This window comes from Lepidochelys olivacea (assembly GCF_965140295.1).
Source record: "Lepidochelys olivacea isolate rLepOli2 genome assembly, chromosome: 21".
NCBI lineage: Eukaryota > Metazoa > Chordata > Testudines > Cheloniidae > Lepidochelys > Lepidochelys olivacea.
The window spans coordinates 5,708,389-5,728,868 of NC_140431.1; the positions used below are offsets into that span (position 1 = coordinate 5,708,389).

At 44.6% G+C, this 20,480-nt stretch overlaps 1 protein-coding gene across 6 annotated transcripts in view; it reads left to right on the plus strand.

The window, feature by feature from the left end:
* Positions 1–5,897: 5,897 nt before the first annotated feature.
* The window catches only part of EIF2D (eukaryotic translation initiation factor 2D), a 58,539-nt gene continuing 43,956 nt past the window's right edge, over positions 5,898–20,480 (plus strand). For 2 of the 6 annotated variants that reach the window (XM_084611239.1, XM_084611240.1), the window contains exons 1-6: positions 5,905–6,271; positions 9,093–9,283; positions 10,098–10,181; positions 14,590–14,680; positions 16,713–16,820; positions 19,046–19,335. In XM_084611239.1, the coding sequence (XP_084467365.1) occupies positions 6,216–6,271; positions 9,093–9,283; positions 10,098–10,181; positions 14,590–14,680; positions 16,713–16,820; positions 19,046–19,335 (820 nt within the window). In that variant the 5' untranslated portion in view covers positions 5,905–6,215. Of the gene's footprint in view, positions 6,272–9,092; positions 9,284–10,097; positions 10,182–14,589; positions 14,681–16,712; positions 16,821–19,045; positions 19,336–20,480 lie in introns of all 6 variants that reach the window. The other 4 variants (XM_084611236.1, XM_084611237.1, XM_084611241.1 and 1 more) reach the window with 4 other exon arrangements.

Sequence of the window (20,480 nt, forward strand, 5' to 3'; positions counted from 1 at the left end):
GGAACGGCCTCCCCGCCCGGCCCGGCCGCGACTGCGCCTGCGCGGTGAGGGACGGGAGGGGCAGGGGTAGGGGAAAGGGGTGGGGAGAGAGGAGGAGAAATAACCCCCTGAACGGGGAGGCGGAGGGAGAGGAATGGGGCGGGGGACCCCGAAAAGCTCCTTGCCTGGCCCTGCCCTCTGCGGTCCCTCCTCTGAGACCCCCCCTGGGGAGCAGTGTCGCTGCCGCCCCCTGCAGAGCCCACTAGCCTAGCGCACGGCGGGATCTAGGTGTGCCCCAAACTGGGGGGGGGCACGTGTCCCGTCCCCCCCCGCGCCCCGCTCTGGGCCGGGAGCTGCTGCTGGTGCCTGGGACTCACTCAGTGCAAACAAACCTTTTGTTAGTAAACTCCCCTTCCCCCCCCCGCCCCCGACACACACACCCAATTAAAAGCTACTGGGGATTGGAAATGGAAAGTTTTCCATTCCATGGACATAACTGCAGCTAAGCAAACACGTTTGTTGCTGGGAGAGGCCCTCCCCTGAGCCCGGGCAGTGTAATGGGGTTTGGTCCTTCCCCTTTCCCTTACATACAGCCCTTTTTAACTGCAAAGCCCTGTTCATTTCCCCCTGTGTCTTTAAGGGTTTCCTCTATTGTAGGTTGACATCCTGAGATAACAGGAAGAGTGGAGGAGCAGTTAGGGTGCGAGATAGATCTGGTTCCATTCCTAGCTCCACCATACTCTCGGTGTGACCTTGGATAAGTCTACACTAGAAGTGCTTTTCGGGAATAGCTATACCAGTATATTATACTGGCAAAGTGCTTCCCGTGTGGACACAGATCATACAGGCAAAACTACACTCTTGTCAGTGGAAAGAAAAGGAGTACTTGTGGCACCTTAGAGACTAACCAATTTATTAGAGCATAAGCTTTCGTGAGCTACAGCTCACTTCCTCAGATGCATATCGTGGAAACTGCAGCAGGCTTTATATATACACAGAGAATATGAAACAATACCTATTCCCACCCCACTGTCCTGCTGGTAATAGCTTATCTAAAGTGATTTCCAGCACAAATCCAGGTTTTCTCACCCTCCACCCCCCCACACACAAATTCACTCTCCTGCTGGTGATAGCCCATCCAAAGTGACAACTCTTTACACAATGTGCATGACAATCAAGCTGGGCTATTTCCTGCATAAATCCTGTGATTTGTGCTGGAAATCACTTTAGATAAGCTATTACCAGCAGGACAGTGGGGTGGGAATAGGTATTGTTTCATATTCTCTGTGTATATATAAAGCCTGCTGCAGTTTCCACGATATGCATCTGAGGAAGTGAGCTGTAGCTCACGAAAGCTTATGCTCTAATAAATTGGTTAGTCTCTAAGGTGCCACAAGTACTCCTTTTCTTTTTGCGAATACAGACTAACACGGCTGTTACTCTGAATCTTGTCAGTGGAGTTTATTCTAGCACCCACTCCTCACCAATGAAATAAACTATACCAGCAAAAGCACAGGTTTGCCAGGGGTTTTTGCTAACACAGCTATTGCGGTCAAGGATCACACTTCCACACGCCCTGACCCACAGAAGTTTGTAGCGTGGACTTGGCTGTAACTGTCTTCACTAGCCTAAAAGGCATGTTGTTACCGTGGGATAACTAACGCAGATTAGCTACTCCAAGGGAAAAACAGAGCAGAGACAAGGCACTGTGGTTTTACCGTGAGGTGAACTAGGAGAAGTCAGCACTATACTGCTGGCTAGGGCTACATTGTGACAAAAAATAATTGTACCTTGTCTCCATTTAGGATTTTAGTGACATAACTAGTATGTATTAGGGATCTTGTACACCCCCCCTCCAAAAAAACAAAAAAAAAACAAAAATAAAACTCGTGTCAGTGAAGACATCTGACTCCCATCAGTAAAATTAGTCTAATAGCTAGCACTTCCCTACCTCACAGGAGTGTTGTAAGGATCAATGCATTCGAGATTGTAAAGCACTCAGCTACTACAATAATAGTGGCCAGATAAGTACCTTAGAGCAAGAGAGAAAAACTTTTTAGGGTAGGGAATAGACTCCTCTATGTAAAGTGTTACAGTCCTCTAATGTGTGTTTGAACACAGGAGACGTTAATGAGCGTCCTGTGTCCCTAACTCTTGGTGTGCTGATGAGGGGAGATATGAGTAGTGTTGCAAATGAAAACCTAGTACTCCTTTTCTTTTTGCAAATACAGACTAACACGGCTGCTACTCTGAAAAATGAAAACCTGAGAGCCATCTGGTGTTGGCAGCAGGCATCACAACCCTGCCCATATACCCAGAGGCACATTTCATACACCATACCTTCTCTTCTCTGAGAGAAATTGGAGACTCTATTCACACTAAACTGTGATTTATTTTAATAAATCATTATTCAAAACCTTTCAAAGTGTATGAGGGCTTCAGTTCCTTTTTCTACTGACTGTTCCTGTGTGTGAGGCCATGTGGAATCCTCAATTCACTAACAAAACACAGTTAAAGGGAGGGTAGGTTGCCTGGCAATACCTCATCATACCCTCCCAGAATGCAGAATTGGCCACCTGAAACGCACATGCCTGAGCTTCAGCAAATCACAAAACAAAACACAAAACACAAGGAAATGCACTGTAAAGATAATGCTTCCCATAGCACTCTCACCGCTGTCTTTAAGTTCTTCCCCTTTGATCACCACAATAAAGAGTACCTCAGGGAGAGCTCAGTGGCTTCCCTTCCCTAAAGTGGGTGGAGTTCAGCAGTTAGGATGAAAAAGGGCAGTGTTGGGCAGTCAGAGGAAATTTTACATCTTTAAAACCCTCTGATTCCTGCTCTCAAAAATGCCTCAGGAAAATGGCCTTGCTATACTACTGTGAGGTCTGCCAGTGGCCCCCCTCCCCCAGCATCTTGTATCAATGGTGCCACAGAGAACACAATGAAGGTCCATAGAGGTGTATAATAGGAATGATATGGAGCATTGTGGGCACTATGAAACTAAAAGTTTTTGTTAGGATGGGTAAGGTATTGTTATATTCCCTGTGACTATGGCCATCTCCCCAGTAGCGGAGTTAAGGTTGTGTGGTGTGTATGGTCTAGGAGAGGTTACCTTAACCGTGCCTTTCCTTGATCTCTAGGGGTGAGTCTGTGAGGAGTTTCAGAGTAACAGCCGTGTTAGTCTGTATTCGCAAAAAGAAAAGGAGTACTTGTGGCACCTTAGAGACTAACCAATTTATTTGAGCATGAGCTTTCGTGAGCTACAGCTCACTTCATCGGATGCATGCATCCGATGAAGTGAGCTGTAGCTCACGAAAGCTCATGCTCAAATAAATTGGTTAGTCTCTAAGGTGCCACAAGTACTCCTTTTCTTTCTGTGAGGAGTGCATCTACTAGAAGGAGGCAGAAAGGGGGAAGGGACCCCAGAGTCCCTACCCCACATCCATGTCGAGTGAAGGGGCTCTGCGTGCTCCTCTGTAGCATAGGAGACTTGCAGAGGTGTGGAATCAGAAAATCCCGTGAAGATTAAAATAGCTTGAAAGAATAGCTCCGAGAGGTGTGAACCACCCCATTCATCCCAATGGGTGTACTTGTCCCTCATCTCAACAGTGGGTGCCTATGGCTTGCACTGAACCTGCTTCTTCTCAGTTCCCCTAGTCTCAGCGTGGTGTGACTGTGGCATGTTCAGTGCATGCTCCAAGAGAGGTCCCAGTTTCAGCGCTGTGTTCCTGTGCTAGGCATCAAGAATGCCTGTTCGTAGTTCCCCCTAACCCCCAGTCATATCTGTGAGCCCGTGTTGTGCAACAACTTTGCTCCTTTCAGTCCACTCAACACGTAAGCCCGCTAGTCTCTGTGATGTTCCTTCAATGGGACATCTCACAATAAGTAAAGTGAAGCAGCTAGACAAGTGTTTGCAGGATCAGGTCCGTATACTGTCACAGTTTTGGAATCCTCTGCAAGTTTATTATGTCTGAAGTTTATTATGTACAGAATTCTGAATTGAATTTTTTTCAGATTTTTTTAAAAGTTGTAAATGTTTCTCCTAAAATACAGTTAAGGATCTGAAAAAGTCAGCCTGCACAAAATATAGTATCTCCCAAACCCAAAAGCATCCATTTCAAAGTGGGAATTATTTGAAGACAACCAAAAAATTGCTCACACATTTCTTTTCTACATGCATCAGACATTCCCCATTATTCCTTGCATAGAGCAAAATGTGAGACTAATTTTCTGGTTTCCTTCAAATAGTTTCTGTTTTGAAAGTGCTGCATCTTTTTGCTTGCTTGGTATGCCTGGGGCTCTGCTTTTCTTTTTTTCTAGCCAGATATCAGAAGACAGATGTATGTTGAAAACAACTTTAAAAAGGGATATTAAACATTTATTTAGGCCCTGGTCCTGCAATTGGATCCATTCAGACAGGACAGCCCAGAGTCTGTTTGATGTAAATCCTCATTGACACAAGTCTGATTGCATCCATCCTTTTGCAGGATTGAGGCTTTTCGTGCTCTTTTCAGCTCTTACAGGAGCTGAATTAACTGCTCTGAAGTCCTCTGTTTATCTGAGTCAGGGGACAGCCATGATAGCAGCAGGCCAGGCTTCCCACACCCTCATGCTGTGCTTGCTCTGCCTGTTCCGTTTTATTAGAAATGTTTATATAGATTTAAATGAAAATATTTTTGGTTTGATTTAAACATCCCCCTGCAGTGTTTGCAAGACAATCTCTGCAGCTCCTGACATGAGAACCTGTGAGTAACATTCACTATAAAGAAGTGGGGGGAAATCACACCCTTTAACAAAGACATGCATACACACATATATGAAATATTATTGTATACAGGATGGGACATGTAGCATTGCACGGGGAAGGTGTTTGGAGACCTCTGGCTGGAGGTCAGGCAATTAATCAACAGTGAGAGACAGAAAGATATGTGACCGCACCCTTTGCAAGGAACACCTACAAAAATCTCTATCCACTACCCGCGCTCAGTAATCTAGGTGAGAGTCATTAAGTGGTTTTATAAGGTTTATTTTTAACAAAGGCTAGGAAGATTTGTAAAGTGCGAATCCAAAATGAGGGACTGTCCCTCCAAAGGAGTGAGATTTTGGCAGGGCTGCCTAGCTTGAAGGTCTGACTTAAGGCAATCAGCACAAACCACCGGGGGCTCCTAAGAGTGTGTTCCAGGATGGGGCAGTTGATACCTCGTCAAGCTTGTATTGTTATCAGCTGTCTCCAGACAGACACTATTTCACATTTCGCACCTCCTCCCCCTAGCCCCTTCCACGAAGGCTGGAAACTATTTGTTTAATGAGTACTTGTGGCACCTTAGAGAGGAACCAATTTATTTGAGCATGAGCTTTCATGAGCTACAGCTCACTTCATCGGATGCATGCCGTGGAAACTGCAGCAGGCTTTATATATACACAGAGAATAAGAGGAGAGTGAATTTGTGTGGGGGGGTGGAGGGTGAGAAAACCTGGATTTGTGCTGGAAATGGCCCACCTGATGATCACTTTAGATAAGCTATTACCAGCAGGACAGTGGGGTGGGAGGAGGTATTGTTTCATATTCTCTGTGTATATATAAAGCCTGCTGCAGTTTCCACGGTATGCATCCGATGAAGTGAGCTGTAGCTCACGAAAGCTCATGCTCAAATAAATTGGTTCCTCTCTAAGGTGCCACAAGTCCTCCTGTCCTTTTTGCGAACACAGCCAAACACGGCTGCAACTCTGAAACCTCTTTGTTTAATGAATGCAGGGAAGCTGATTTCAACCATGCTACTACCCCCGCAGCAGCAGCAGCCCGGCTCTCTGATGCGTCTTTCACATGTTTGGGTGTCTGCAAACTCTCAGCGTGCTGCAATGATCTTTGCTCTCAGGAGTGATGCCACTTAAGGCAGCGGGCCCCCGTCGCTCCACTTCTGTAGGCAAAAGTTCCCCGTGCGCGTTTGCAGGATCAGCCGCAGCGCAGCGGGCACCAGACAGCTTGGCCCTTGCAGAGGGAGCAGTGAGAGCAGAAGGAAGCAGCGATGTGTGTTGCCACACGGGCTCTTTTTGCTGCGGGACTGCAACATGGCTGCTCCCATGCCGTGAAGCAGGAGCTCTGCAACCCTGGGGCTGAACTCCTGCTTTCGCCTTCCTAGCAGCCTGTCTGCACGGCTGGCCCCGCGCCTCTGGGCCGGCCAGGGTTTGGGGGCAGAGCCGAAGGGCGTGAAGCCTCCCCTTTGGAGTGGATCATGTTTTCCAAGGCCTTCAGGGTGAAATCCAACACTGCCATCAAAGGGTCTGATCGGTGAGTGGATTATGTTAATTTCACTCCAGGCCCAGGGTGAGATTTGTAGGGTAGCTAGCACGAGTTACCTTCTGCTGCGTTGCCTGGTTAGGTCAGGTGCAGACACAAGCTTGAACAGGAGCGATTTCGAAGAGGCACGAGTCGGATTTTACATCTTGCTGAAGAGCAGACTGCAATATCCTGCATTACAAGAGGGGGAGGCTTATTATTATTATTATTATTTTTTAAATGCCATTCCTGAGAGTCTGCAAGGTATCGCCTTCCTCATAACTGAAGCTAGGCTGTGGATTCTTTTTCCGTCGTGTTGGCATACACGCGTTGCCAGATGGACTGCACCCAAGGACGGGTTACACAGTCCAACTGAAACAGATGGGCTTTAAATAATGTGGCAGTTTCTGAGTCATGTTGTGAGGCAAATTTTGAAGGCTTTTTTTTTAAGCAGGAAAACCTCCCCTACCGTATTTCTGCTAGCCTGTGGAAGTCTATTTGTAATATTTTGTGTGATGGCGCAGTGAACGTATTAATACGTAAAATATTTGAAACACAGGGTGGGTGAGGGAATATCTTTTATTGGACCAACTTCTGTTGGTGAGAGAGACGAGCTTCCGAGCTTACACAGAGCTCTACAGAAGTTGGTCTAATAAAAGATATAACCTCATCTCCATACTATCTGGGGACCGCATATTTTAAATATTTGTAATAATAGAAACCAAGTCCACTAAGAGCCTTACAGCACAAAGGTAGCGTTCACTAAATTAAGTCAATACTGGTGTTTAACTGAAGATGCCTTCATAGCAAAACAAAATTTAAATGTTGTTTTTACATGAATAACTTATCAGCCTGGGGATGACATTGAGTAGCTACACTGTAGTTTAAAACCCCGCGGGCCCTGTCTCTGCTAGGATTTTACATTGAGATAACTGTCTTAAGTTAAAACAACAAGGAGTCCTTGTGGCATCTTAGAGACTAACATTTATTTGGACATAAGGTTTCGTGGGCTAGAACCGGTGTCATCAGATGCATGGAGTAGAAAATACAGTAGGCAGGTATAAATACACAGCACGTGAAAAGATGGCAGTTGCCTTAGACACCAGCATAGGACCTAACCACATCAGCCACACCATCAGGGACTCGTTCACCTGCACATCTACCAATGTGATATATGCCATCATGTGCCAGCAATGCCCCTCTGCCATGTACATTGGCCAAACCGGACAGTCTCTATGCAAAAGAATAAATGGACACAATCAGACATCAAGAATTGTAACGTTCAAAAACCAGTAGGAGAGCACTTCAATCTCCCTGGACACTCAATAACAGACTTAAGTGGCCATTCTTCAACAAAAAAACCTTCAAAAACGGACTTCAATGAGAAATGGCAGAACTAGAATTAATTTGCAAACTTGACACCATCAAATTAGGCCTGAATAAAGACTGGGAGTGGCTGGCTCGCTACAAAAAAGAATTTTCCCTTTGTTGATACTCACACCTTCTTGTCAACTGTTGGGAATGGGACATATCCACCCTAACTGAATTGGCCTCGTTAGCACTGACCCCCCCGACCCCCCTCCCCCGCTTGGTAAGGCAACTCCCATCTTTTCATGTTCTGTATATTTATACCTACCTACTGTATTTTCCACTCCATGCATCTGATGAAGTGGGTTTTAGCCCATCAAAGCTTATGCCCAAATAAATTTTAGTTTTTAAGGTGCCACTGGAGGAACCCCTCCTTGTATCATACAATCATAGAATATCAGGGTTGGAAGGGACCCCAGAAGGTCATCTAGTCCAACCCCCTGCTCGAAGCAGGACCAATTCCCAGTTAAATCATCCCAGCCAGGGCTTTGTCAAGCCTGACCTTAAAAACCTCTAAGGAAGGAGATTCTACCACCTCCCTAGGTAACGCATTCCAGTGTTTCACCACCTTCTTAGTGAAAAAGTTTTTCCTAAATCCAATCTAAACCTCCCCCACTGCAACTTGAGACCATTACTCCTCGTTCTGTCATCTGCTACCATTGAGAACAGTCTAGAGCCATCCTCTTTGGACCCCCTTTCAGGTATTTGAAAGCAGCTATCAAATCCCCCCTCATTCTTCTCTTCTGCAGGCTAAACAATCCCAGCTCCCTCAGCCTCTCCTCATAACTCAAGTGTATTTACTGATATAGACTAATACAGCTACCCCTCTGAAACCTGTCTTGAGTTAACTATCTCATAGTAAACACGTACTTTTTTAGCAGTGAAGACATAGCCTAAGTTAACCAATGGCCTTTACCTGAAAGAAGGCTTGGGGTCCCAGTTCACTATGGCCGTGTACATTTGTGTTGTCACTTACACCCGTGCAAAGTGAGTGTAGAATTCTACCAGTCTGATTTGCTCATGTTTTACTCCCAGTTTGTGCTGGTGTGAATGACCCCAAAAAGGTTCAGGACAACCACAAATCGGGCCCTCCATCTTCAGATAGATGCGTTTTTACTAACAGCTTTGCTGATGTAGAATTGTATGTTTGTCTGTGACCGTTGAAGAAGGGCTTCAGCCTGCAAAGCAGGTGGAATGTGGCCTGAATGAACAGGAGGCAAAATGTGAACTGACTATTACCCCCCAGCTCCTGTCCCATTTTTTCACAGTTGCTATCTGGTCAACCTACCCCTGGAAGACCTCTGCGTACCCCTGGTTGAGAACCACTGCATAGCTAGGATCCCACCTGAGCCCATATCTCCTTAGACATGACTAGTCTCTGCCTGTACCCTGTCCTTTAAAAATTAAATTAAATTAAAAAAAAAAACCACCCTTCCTTTTGCTCAGCACCGATTTATCTTTACAGGAGGAAATTGCGAACTGATGTTGCCGCAGCTTTTCCCTCCCTCAGCAGTGAACAGCTGTCAGAAGTTGTTCCAAACAGAGAGGAACTCAACGTAGTCAAACTGTATGCTCACAAAGGGGATGCGGTCACGGTATATGCCAACAACAGGAACCCAGTCCTTTTTGAAATGGAGAAAATTCTGTATCCAACAGGTATGAGATATGAAATAGAATATCTTTCCCAACCCTTCCTCCCTCTCAGACATAAAACTCTCCTACAAGTTCTGTACATGCCCATGTATTCAAGGTACTTGTATATGCCATTACTATAGTATCTGAGTGCCTCACATTCTGTAATGTATTTATCCTTACAATATCCTTGTGATGTAGGGCAGTATTATCCCCTATTGACAGGAAACTGAGTCACAGAGAGATGACTTGCCCAGGATCACACAGGAAGTGTGGGGTGGAACAAGAACTTAAACCCAGATCTCCCAAATCCTAGGCTACTGTCCTAACTGCTGGACCATCCTTCCTTTCTGGCCCCCTTACTGTAAGGCACAACTGCCATGAGTATGAAGTTCAACCTTCTTTATGTGGAATTCGGTGCGTGAAAGACTGAATTGCCCTGATAAAATATGCCGGTCCATTGTTTTTCTCTGCCCACTCAGTGACTCTCCCATGTTATCATAACAACAATTCAGGTCAAAGCATCCTTGATTTAAAGAAGACAATGTCAAGATGTCCATAGATCATCTATCCATCCTTTATTAACATCTACTGGAAGCTTGAAATTGAAATGTTAGTATTTTAGTTTGTCCGTTGTGAGTATCTACTGGCTTGTTGTTTTGATGCTGCTGGGCTGTGCAGCCTGATTTGTTGACCATCCATGTGAGAGAAGAATCTGGCTAGTTACAATTACAGCAGCACACCCTTGACTGTATTACTGGGGCTTGAAGATGGAGAGAAGCAACAGCTAGAGAAATCTGTAATGTCATGTTTTTAAAATCCGTTTTCTTTTGGACAGTTTATACTTTGTGGTCCTATCCAGATCTTCTTCCAGCATTCTCAACATGGCCCCCAGTGCTACAGAGACTAGCAGGAGGAGCAGGTAAGAGAATCAAAACACAATTACTTTGTGATACGTGTGTCAGTTGACTTGGGAAATTCATTCTTCTAATCTGTACTTTTTTTTTAAGCTAATTTTTCTAGTGCAGGACAAGATTTTTAAGATCTTTAAAAAAAAAAAAAAAAGCAGAAACTCACTGTTCAGAAGGGTGCACTGAAAGTGGGGGGGGGGATTGTTTTTTTGGTCTCCTTAAAATGGAAAACCAATTAGCCACAAATAGAGTTTGCGAACTAAATATAATATATATATATATATATATATATATATATATATATATAGGTCAATCTGTTCAAATGCGTTGATCCTTCCCATCTGATGGCTCTAGAGTTGGAATTTTGTCTGTTGTTGCTCTTCATGCATTGGTTAGAAAGATATTGATTTAACAGCCATTAACTGGGACACTGAAGTACGTGTTTCCTCATTCTGTAGCGTTTGTTGTAATTAACTTTCACAGGGTAACTAAATTTAAATGCTTTCATTTTGCTTTGCTTTAAGGGATATCTCTCTCTGTCCGAATTCAGTTTAAGCAGATGCCACTACATGTGCATATATTAAAGCTGGGCCCTGGCTGCAATCTCAGAGCTGATTCCCCGCTCCCTACATTTCGGATTGTGCACATCCTGTGGGAGTTACATTTAAATCCTTGGCTCTGAACTCAGCCCTATGGGTCAGCTCCAAAACCAGAAGAGTGTCTGGTTTTCCAGAATCCACTGTAGATACCATTCAGAATCCACTTTGGATGCTGGGTCATGCCATTCTGAGCTGAAATCTCATACAGCTCTCATGAGAGCTGTGTGTCCCCAAACCTTACTCCTGGCTTGACCTCAAACCTAAACCTGATCAGAATCTGAATGCTGTCTTCTCAGCATGTGTGGGGATGTGTGTCAAGAAGGGGGCTGCCTTTCACCCACCACATAGCCTGCCTCAGGTGGAAGCAGCACTGCAGTGGTAGTTGAGGCCCTCTGCTTTGGGTGTCTGCTGCTTTATAGCCGAGGGGCCTGTGTGGACAACAGCCCCTGGTCCTGTGGCCTGCCACTGACATAGACAGCTGAGGAGTGTGTCTAGCCACTGACCGCTGTGACCGAGTTTGCACGGAGAAGGTCCTGTTGGTAGGAGAAGGAGGCTGATTAAAGTGGGGTTCAGGTCACTGGTCTCCCTTGGCAACCAGGCTGCCTCAACTGACTTCTGAGCCAGAGCCAAAGATGAGAGGGTGGCCCTGGAGACAGTAGCCATCATAGCAGGGGGGAGGGGCAGAGACACACTGATGCAGAAGCCTCTGGAAAGGGGGTGAGACTGCAGCAGCCTGGAGCTTGGGAGCAGGGAGCCAACTGTTGTGGTAAAGCCAAGGCAGTGCCACTCTGTACTATCTCTTCATTTGGCTCTAAGCATCCAGCCAGGTATTTTTGCCTTTATCGTTTGCTAGATATGTTCTGACATGTTACTTACTTCATCCTGCAGCACTGAGACCTTTGTGCGGCTCCTTCCCTTGCTCAGGAATTTCACAAATCAGTCACCATTTGGGAGCTAGGCTTGGATGCATGTTGCAGTGTTAGATTTGATGAAAGCTGCTGTAGCCGCAAAAAACGGTGTTTGCTTCTGTGTGGGTATAAAAATCCATGATGCTGCGGAGCAAGGGGCCTGACATGTCTACTCAGATCAGACCACTCAGCCGTCCAGCCCTGCTCCTTGCCTCTGTCGGTGGCCAATATCCCAGGCTTCCGAGGTAGGCAACCCTTGTAACCTAGGATGGGAATGGTACAATGCTGTATTTGGCAAGGAGAGGGTTAACCCTGTGTCCCTGTGCAGTGGAAAGGTCACAGCTGCCTTCAGTGCAGGGCTGGCCCAGCTGAGGCTAATTAGGCAATCATCTCTGCACCCTCAGAGAGCAGGACACTAAGGGGCCTGCACTGGCTTGTAGAAGAAGCTAGAACCTACTATCAGGATGAAAGAGAAAAAGGTTAGCTGGAAACACCCTCCTTTATTCCTCCCTCTCCTTTGCCCATGCCCTTATTTTAAAAATATGGGCTCAGTTGAGCTGCCCAAAGCCTTCCTGCTTTGGCTAATTTAATTTAACAAGCGAACTGAATGAAGCCTTTTGACAGTAATGTACTGGGTGGGCTCCTGGCAGAGTGTCTGAGCCCTGTTTTCTTGGTGCAGCATTTGCAGTGTCGGTGTGCAGAATTAGAAGCTTTTGGTGGAGGGCTTTACCTTTGAATCCATGGTGAGGGGCCAGCTCAGAGGTATAATGGGAAGGGAATCTTCTTCCATATGGAAAATTCATAGATTCATAGATATTTAGGTCAGAAGGGACCATTATGATCATCTAGTCTGACCTCCTGCACAATGCAGGCCACAGAATTTCACCCACCACTCCTAAAAAAGACCTCACACCTATATCTGTGCTATTGAAGTCCTCAAATTGTAGTTTGAAGACCTCAAGGAGCAGAGAATCCTCCAGCAAGTGACCCGTGCCCCATGCTACAGAGGAAGGCGAAAAACCTCCAGGGCCTTCCAATCTGCCCTGGAGGAAAATTCCTTCCCGACCCCAAATATGGCGATCAGCTAAACCCTGAGCATATGGGCAAGATTCATCAGCCAGATACTACAGAAAATTCTTTCCCGGGTAACTTGGATCTTACCCCATCTAAAAACCCATCACAGGCCATTGGGCCTATTTACCATGAATATTTAATTACCAAAACCATGTTATCCCATCATACCATCTCCTCCATAAACTTATCGAGTTTAATCTTAAAGCAAGATAGATCTTTTGCCCCCACTACTTCCCTCGGAAGGCTATTCCAAAACTTCACTCCTCTGATGGTTAGAAACCTTCGTCTAATTTCTAATCTAAATTTCCTAGTGGCCAGTTTATATCCATTTGTTCTTGTGTCCACATTGGTATTGAGTTTAAATAATTCCTCTCCCTCTCTGGTATTTATCCCTCTGATATATTTATAGAGAGCAATCATATCTCCCCTCAACCTTCTTTTAGTTAGGCTAAACAAGCCAAGCTCCCTGAGTCTCCTTTCATAAGACAAATTTTCCATTTCCACAAAATACTCTGTGTGTGATGCACACGGTTCCAAGTAGCTTTGCCTTTGTCAGCAGGATTGTTTTAGATAAGAGGCTGTGGTCCTGATCCACAAAGGTATTTAGGCTTTTGACTTCCATTGATTTCAACAGAAGTTAGGAACTTAAATACCTTTTCTGGATCTGGGCATATGTGTCAATGGTGCTTCTATTTTAATAGGGTGATAAGATGGTTTTGTAGGTCCTCCCTCCCCATCCCTACTCTTTAGATTGTGTATAGAAGGGTGAAGTATTTTCAAGTGTAGTAACCTAAGTGGTGGCTGCATCTCATTGATTGGCAGCTCTTGTTTTATGCTTCTGGCTTGTTTAATTTATGTTTTAGTTGATCCTGCCAATCAATTTTTAAAGCACCTCAGTGAAAATTGCCTTGGTTTGAGCTTTAAAGCTAAGTGGCATGTGGCAGATTTTCGAACAGCCTCTGCCATTGCTTCGCTGAATTGTTTGGTGCATTGTAAGGGTTAGGGCAGGAGCCTGGGAGGCCGGCAGGTCTCCTGGGGTCTAGAGGAGTGTGGTGTAATGAGATAGAAAAGGGAAGTCTGAGAGTCAGGACGCTTGGGTTCTAATTCCATGCTCTTCCGCTGATGTGCTTTGTGAACTTGGGCAAATCATTTCACCTTGTAGTTCTTGGAAAATCCTATTTTCCTGTGCGTCACAAAAGGGAAGTGATGTTATTTGTAGAGACATGGAAAAAATCAATCTGCTTAGTGCCAATACCACAGATTTGTCAGGACTGTATTTTAAGGAAAACGTGTGATTTCCACACTGCCCTGAAATGTAACGAATCAGACTAGAAAATGTCATCCTGAGACCAGAAAAATGGCTGGAAGGAAGTCATGGTCTTCTGCTAGAAACCAGGCTCCTCTTGGGGGAGGAGGTGGGACAGGACTAGCTTCCCTCTTGGTAGCAAACAAACTTACTGCCAAGTTACTCAGTTGGTCCTTTACATAGAGTTCACCTCTTCCTCCTAATGGTCCCTTTGACCCTGACGTTACCAGTTGCTGCACAGACACTCAGCTGTGTCTCGTGTGCTTTGGGACGTGAGGGTGACTCAGTACCCCCCCTGAATGGGGCCGGTTATCCCACCCACTTCTGGAAGGAAACTGGAAAGTATTCTTAACTAGATAGCAGGCATGCAGGAGATTGTGTTTTACCTGGCATGTGCTTGGCTGTTGCCAGGGTTGTATTTTTGCTGAACAACAGAATGGCTGGAGGCAGAAGGGGTGGCTGGTTAGTCACTGCTTGCAACTGTTCTTTAAAGCAGAGTGCATGCTAACAGCTCTTTACTGTTTTATCTCAGATCTAATGCTGCCAGGAGTTATGGTGCCATCTTGTGGTCTTCCTCAGGTACAACAGGGCACTCTCTGTGCCATCACCCTGGTGGGAAACAGGTACAATTTATCTATAGCTTCTTACAATGAAGGAAGAAAAGTTGTATTTTTATGTGAGGATTTTGAGAGGGATTAGGAGAAACAAAATATGACGGTAGGCTCGGATTTTGGGAAATTCTGCAAAAAAATGTTTGCAATTTTGCTGTGGCATAATCATGAGTATCCTACAGATTTCTCTTTTGGTGGAAAATTTTGCAAATTGGATGGTTTTGAATCATACAATGCATAACGTTCAAATAAATACAAGATTTTTCTTTAATGTTGAGGGTTGTGTTTTGAAAGAGGATCATTTTTAACAAAACAATGAAATTCTGCTCAGTTTTTTCTCTTGGACATGGGCTAATTTGTCCTCTGAAGTATGGGGGGGCAGGGACCACAGAATTTACCGGTGGTGTTGGGGTGGGTTGGTTTGTTTGTTTTTTGTGAACGCAGATAACTTTAACAAATTTAAAAGAACGCCTAAACCCTGTAAATTCAAAGCTTTTTTTCCAAATGTTGTTTTGACTGCTCTTTGCAACCCTGTAAATTGTCTCCTCCTAAGGAGAAAGGTAGGTAAGTAGCTGGCACACCCAGTACATAAGAATGGCCATTCTGGGTCAGACCAATGGTCTATTTAACCTGGTATCCTGTCTTCTGACCAGGGTGGATTTGATTTAAATCAAATTAGAAGCTTTTGGAAGGTTCAATTTAATCATGGATTTCTACATAAAAGTGAATTCTTGTTAGTTCTAACCTTAATACATATTCTTCACAACTCAGAGATAGATGTAGGTTTGATTTTTAGAAGGTACACACTATAAATTTTTAAAGTGATTTATTTTGAAAACTTTTCAGATGAGTTTTACAGCTATATCAGAAAATGAATGATTGATTGGTTATTTCATTTAGCAAAGGTAATTGTAGCAGATATTTATGAAGTCATTGGGAGGTGAACTATCTCCAGTTCAACAGGTTAATCATTAATATTTGGAAGATTTTCTTGCCATGCTGTGTTAGGAGGAGAACATCACCAGACAGACATTTAAATTGTTTTATTTAACTAAAACAACATTATGTAGTCTGGATTCTTGTCTTCAACAGCAAACGTGATATTTTAACAAAACAAGCATATGAATGTTTGAATTTAGTTAAACATTCAAGTTTTTTAAAATCAGGTTTGTTTTTGTTAAAATTGTTTTTAAACTAAAATAGTTAAATGAAATATATTTTTAAAAAAAAACAACCATCACCACCACTTTTGCTGTTAACAAACATGTTATCTCTGGAGACACAAATCCACAGTTTGAGAACTGCAAAACTAAGCATCTCTGATGGTATCTTCTCGACTGAGCACTGAGTCCCATTGGATAGATAGAAAGATTAATCTATACAGAAGTCCCTGGAACCCCATAAGATTGGTTCCCTAATCTATGAACTATTGGAACTCATTTACAAAACTTTTCTTAAACATTACATGAATATATTGTCTCATACTATAGAATTAGAATTTATAATCCCTATTACATTATAGCTCAAAGATATCTCATCATGGATCTTAACTAAAACCATCTTTAGATAGTTTTTCCTCAAAAAGCATTTGACCAAACAATCCAATTTTTTTTTGTATATTTAAAATATTGTTGATTTTTATCCACTCTGCTTCTGACAGTGGCTGGTACCAGATGCTTCAAAGGGAATGAATAGATCAGGGCAACGTTTGGGTGATACCTCCCCTGTTGTCCAATCCCAGCTTCTGGCACAGAGAAAAGTATGTTAAGAAAGGGTGACTGTTCAGTGACAATTCATGTGGGGTAGTATTGGGAGAAGACCTTGCATACTAGAGGGGAGTGGGTGAAACTAGAAGATGTCCCGAAGCCTTGAAATTGTAGAGCATAAAGAACAGATTCAGGGTAAAACTATGATACAATAGTAATTAGCCTCCATTATCAAGGACATTGTGAAAGAAAGTGAATGTGCTATGGTGGCTTAAGAGTCATGTGTTCCAGGTAGCGTGAAAACTTTGCTATTTCCCATTCTGATACTGTTTTCTCAGAGCCCCAGTAGCAGTAGGAGTCGCTACCATGCCCACTGCAGAGATGCTGGCTGCTGGAATGAAAGGGAAGGGCTTCATCGTGCTGCATGCTTACACAGACCACTTATGGTGAGTATGCAGACAAGGGTACAGTGTATCTTAGAAAATGAGATGAGTGAGTACCAGGTCTGAAATACTGCCTGGAACCTGTTGTAGTAATTGGCCCTACAAATTTACCCTAACTTTGAGCTCGGCCGTAAGAGCTGAGAGAGAGTTCATGGAATGCCACAATAACCTATAACCACACATGTTGACAGGAAAAGTTGCAAAAGCAAGGCAGGCTGAATTAGTCCAGACAAAAGGGCTATGGATATAAACCAGGACAGCGTTAAGGTCATGCCTGATAAACAAGAAAAGCTAAAACCAAAAAAATCAATGAGCCAGAACTGGGGTGTCAGAAACTATGCGTAATTGGTGGACAACGTTATGAGGGGATGGACTATTCCACCCGCCACTGCCTTTTTGGGGCCTTTAAAGGGATAAACAGGGGGTAGAATAAATTGGCTACTGGAGCAAGCTTCACCCTCTTGGCTGCCACCCCCACTATTTCCTGGGACTTCAGACCACCTCATTTCTAACCCTGAGAGATGTTTTGACTAGACTGGCCCAGAGAGGGAGCCAGGTGACCACTGCCACCTCCACTGGCTCCAGTTCATTTCTAATCAATCTGAGATTTCCATATACCAAATCCTGAACCTCATTTAACAGTGTTTATTGTTTGTGACTGGGTCATGTTAACATCTTAGACTCTTTGGGCCCATTTGTTCCATCTAAGTTAGTACAGGAGGTTTAGATCGCAGCAGAGTCAGTGCAGATACACAGTTCGATACTCTTAGGGGGCATATTTTGGATGACCCCATAGCAATAGATGTCTGGTCTGCTCCATGTGCTGTGGGAATTTTAACATCTACTTCTAGTCAGAGAAGGGGTTTGCCCTGATGTCCTTTTATGTGCATGTGCACGTAAACACAGGATATTGGAACTAAATCTCTAGTGAAACTTCTTTAAGCTTAATGGAGTTGCATCATGAACAATTTGGCCCATTGTTGTTACTCTGCCTTAATTTAGTACCTTTTTGCTCTGCATTAAGTGTGCGCTGATTTTCATTTAAAGAAAAGGTATATCCAAATCTTGACTCCCATTTTCCCTAGAGAACGCCCTCTGCTGGGACTTTCAGTAACCACCACCCCAGCCTGTTATCTTATAAAACGTGTGTTCTGCGGAAGGAGGTTGCGACAGCTTTCACTCTTACTGGTGTCCACAGGGAGGCACTTTGGGTGTGTTCCCTTATTAGAACCCTGCAAGAGCCTGTCTGTTTTCAGAGGTTCATGGCCTGAGGTCAGCTGGGGTCAAAATGTAGTGCCATTTGAATGGCTGTTTGGCCTACGTGAAATGAATTAGATGTGAGTGTGTCTCAATCCAGTTCCTGATGTTCAAGTACTCGTGTCACAAAACCACCATCCCGCCCGGCACTAGCCGCCCTCCTTGTTTGGAGGTACAGGTCGGAGGCCCACACCTGAATGAGCCATGGAGACTCCATAGCCCTCTTGGCTCTGGTAGGACAAAGCCACCGATTAGAGTTAAGGCATGGTGTGGGAGAAGTTTGCACTGCTGCCGATTGTGTTATTCCTGTTGTGTAGATAAAGAGAGGACTCGGGCCTCCTGGACTAACCAAGCTGGTGCTTATCATGGGCACCAGTTTCACCACAAGGGGTTTTAAAAATCAAAATGGAGTCATTTGGGGACAGCAATAGCATGATGTGCTGTAGGCTTGGCAGTGGCAAGTTACCTCTTAGTGGACCTGGGATCCTGACTGGCCTGCTTTGGGGCTGGCCAGTAGCTCTAAAACACCAAAAACCCACCTTATAGTGAGAGGCTTAAGGAGTTCAGCCTACTTAGCTTATGGAAAAGAAGGATAAGAAGTGGTTTGATGAATCTAGAAGCACAGTACCTATGTGGGGAGGAGATTTCTGAAAATAGAGGTCTCTAATTTAGCAGACAAAGGTATAATGAGCCCCAATGGCTAGAAGCCAAATTCAGATGAGAAATAAGGTGCACACTTCTCATAGCAAGGATAGTTAACCATGGGAACAACTTACTTACCTGGGAGTGTGGTGGATTCTTCATCACTAGATGGATCTGTATTTTCTCACTCTAAGAGTTTGTAACAGTTAGCTGGGACTGGCCAGGCTTTTCGGCACAGGATGCGTCACAGCTATATGGGGAACCATCCTGTATGAAGAGAGTAAAGAACCATCAATAAAGCGGCTTTATGCTTTTTATTGTTTTTAAAGGGGATTTGGAGACAAGTCTTACCCACCCACAATAGCTCCCTTGGTAGCAGAGCCTGCGGAGCTGGAAAGCACGGATGAGGATGACAAAGACGAGGAGGGACGGGAGCCTGGCAACAACCTCTCCATTGCCCCATTGCTACAAATGGACATTGGCAATTTGAACCTGCAGGAGGGAGATGGGTGTGCAAGGCTGATGGAGGAGGAGGAACCGGGTGAGACTGGAGCTGCAGAAATGGCTGAAGATATCACCAAGGTTCAGCCAGAAACAGAAGATGGCAGAACTCCACAAGGTACTACAGCATGAAAATGAAACCAAGTTGTATGTCTATGCAGTTGTCACTTCTGTATTAGATTCCCGTGTGTTCCTGTTACTTGGCTAGACATAGCAAGCCTTACATATGCTTCAGCTCGCACTGAGCGCAGCTGCCCAGTTCTTGAACAACGGAGGGACATGGAGCCTGCAATCCTTTGAAAAGCGCTGTAGTAACTGCTGTGAGCCAGGGCATTCATGCAGAAATCATTGCATGCATAGCGTGGCTCCTTGGGTACCATGCTGACCTATAAACACCTCCCTTTCCTCAGAGTATTCCATGAATACTGCATGCAGATGTGGTCGCCCCATCCCCAGAAAGATATATTAGAACTGGAAAAGGTTCAGGAAAGGGTAACAAAAATCATTAGGGGTATGGAATGGCTTCCGTATGAAGAGAGATTAATAAAACTGGGACTCTTCAGATTGGAAAAGGGGGGAGATGATCGAGGTCTGTAAAATCATGACTGCTGTGGAGAAAGTAAATAAGGCAGTATTTACTCTCATAACACAAGAACGAGGAGTCACCAAATGAAATGAATAGGCAGCAGGTTTAAAACAAACAAAAGGAAGTATTTTTTCACACAACACACAGTCAACTGTGGAACTGTTTGCTAGAGGATGTTGTGAAGGCCAAGACTATAACAGGGTTCAAAAAAAGAATTAGATAAATTCATGGAGAATAGGTCCATCAGTGGCTGTTAGCCAGGATGGTGTCCCTAGTCTGTTTGCCAGAAGCTGGGAATGGGCAATAGGGGATGGATTGCTTGATTACCACCTGTTCTACTCATTCCCTCTGAAGCACCGGGCATTGGCCACTGTCGGAAGATGGACACTGGGCTCGATGGACCTTTGGTCTGACGCGGTATGGCTGTTCTTATGTTCAGTCTCTTGACTGTCCCAGGGATTTGCCTGGTAGTTGATGGGCAGGCAGCAATTCAGTAGCAACCTCATGCCTTAGCTGCTGAGCACATGTCTGGGTGGGCTGAATTCTCCTCAACTTCAGTGGGGTGAAGGTTCTCGGCATGCTGTGTGGTCTGGGCTCTATGGAACTGTTTTGCCTGAAGCTGCTGGAGCTGACAATGTGATGGTCTTTCAAACCAGTACCAAAACTTCCCTCTTTTG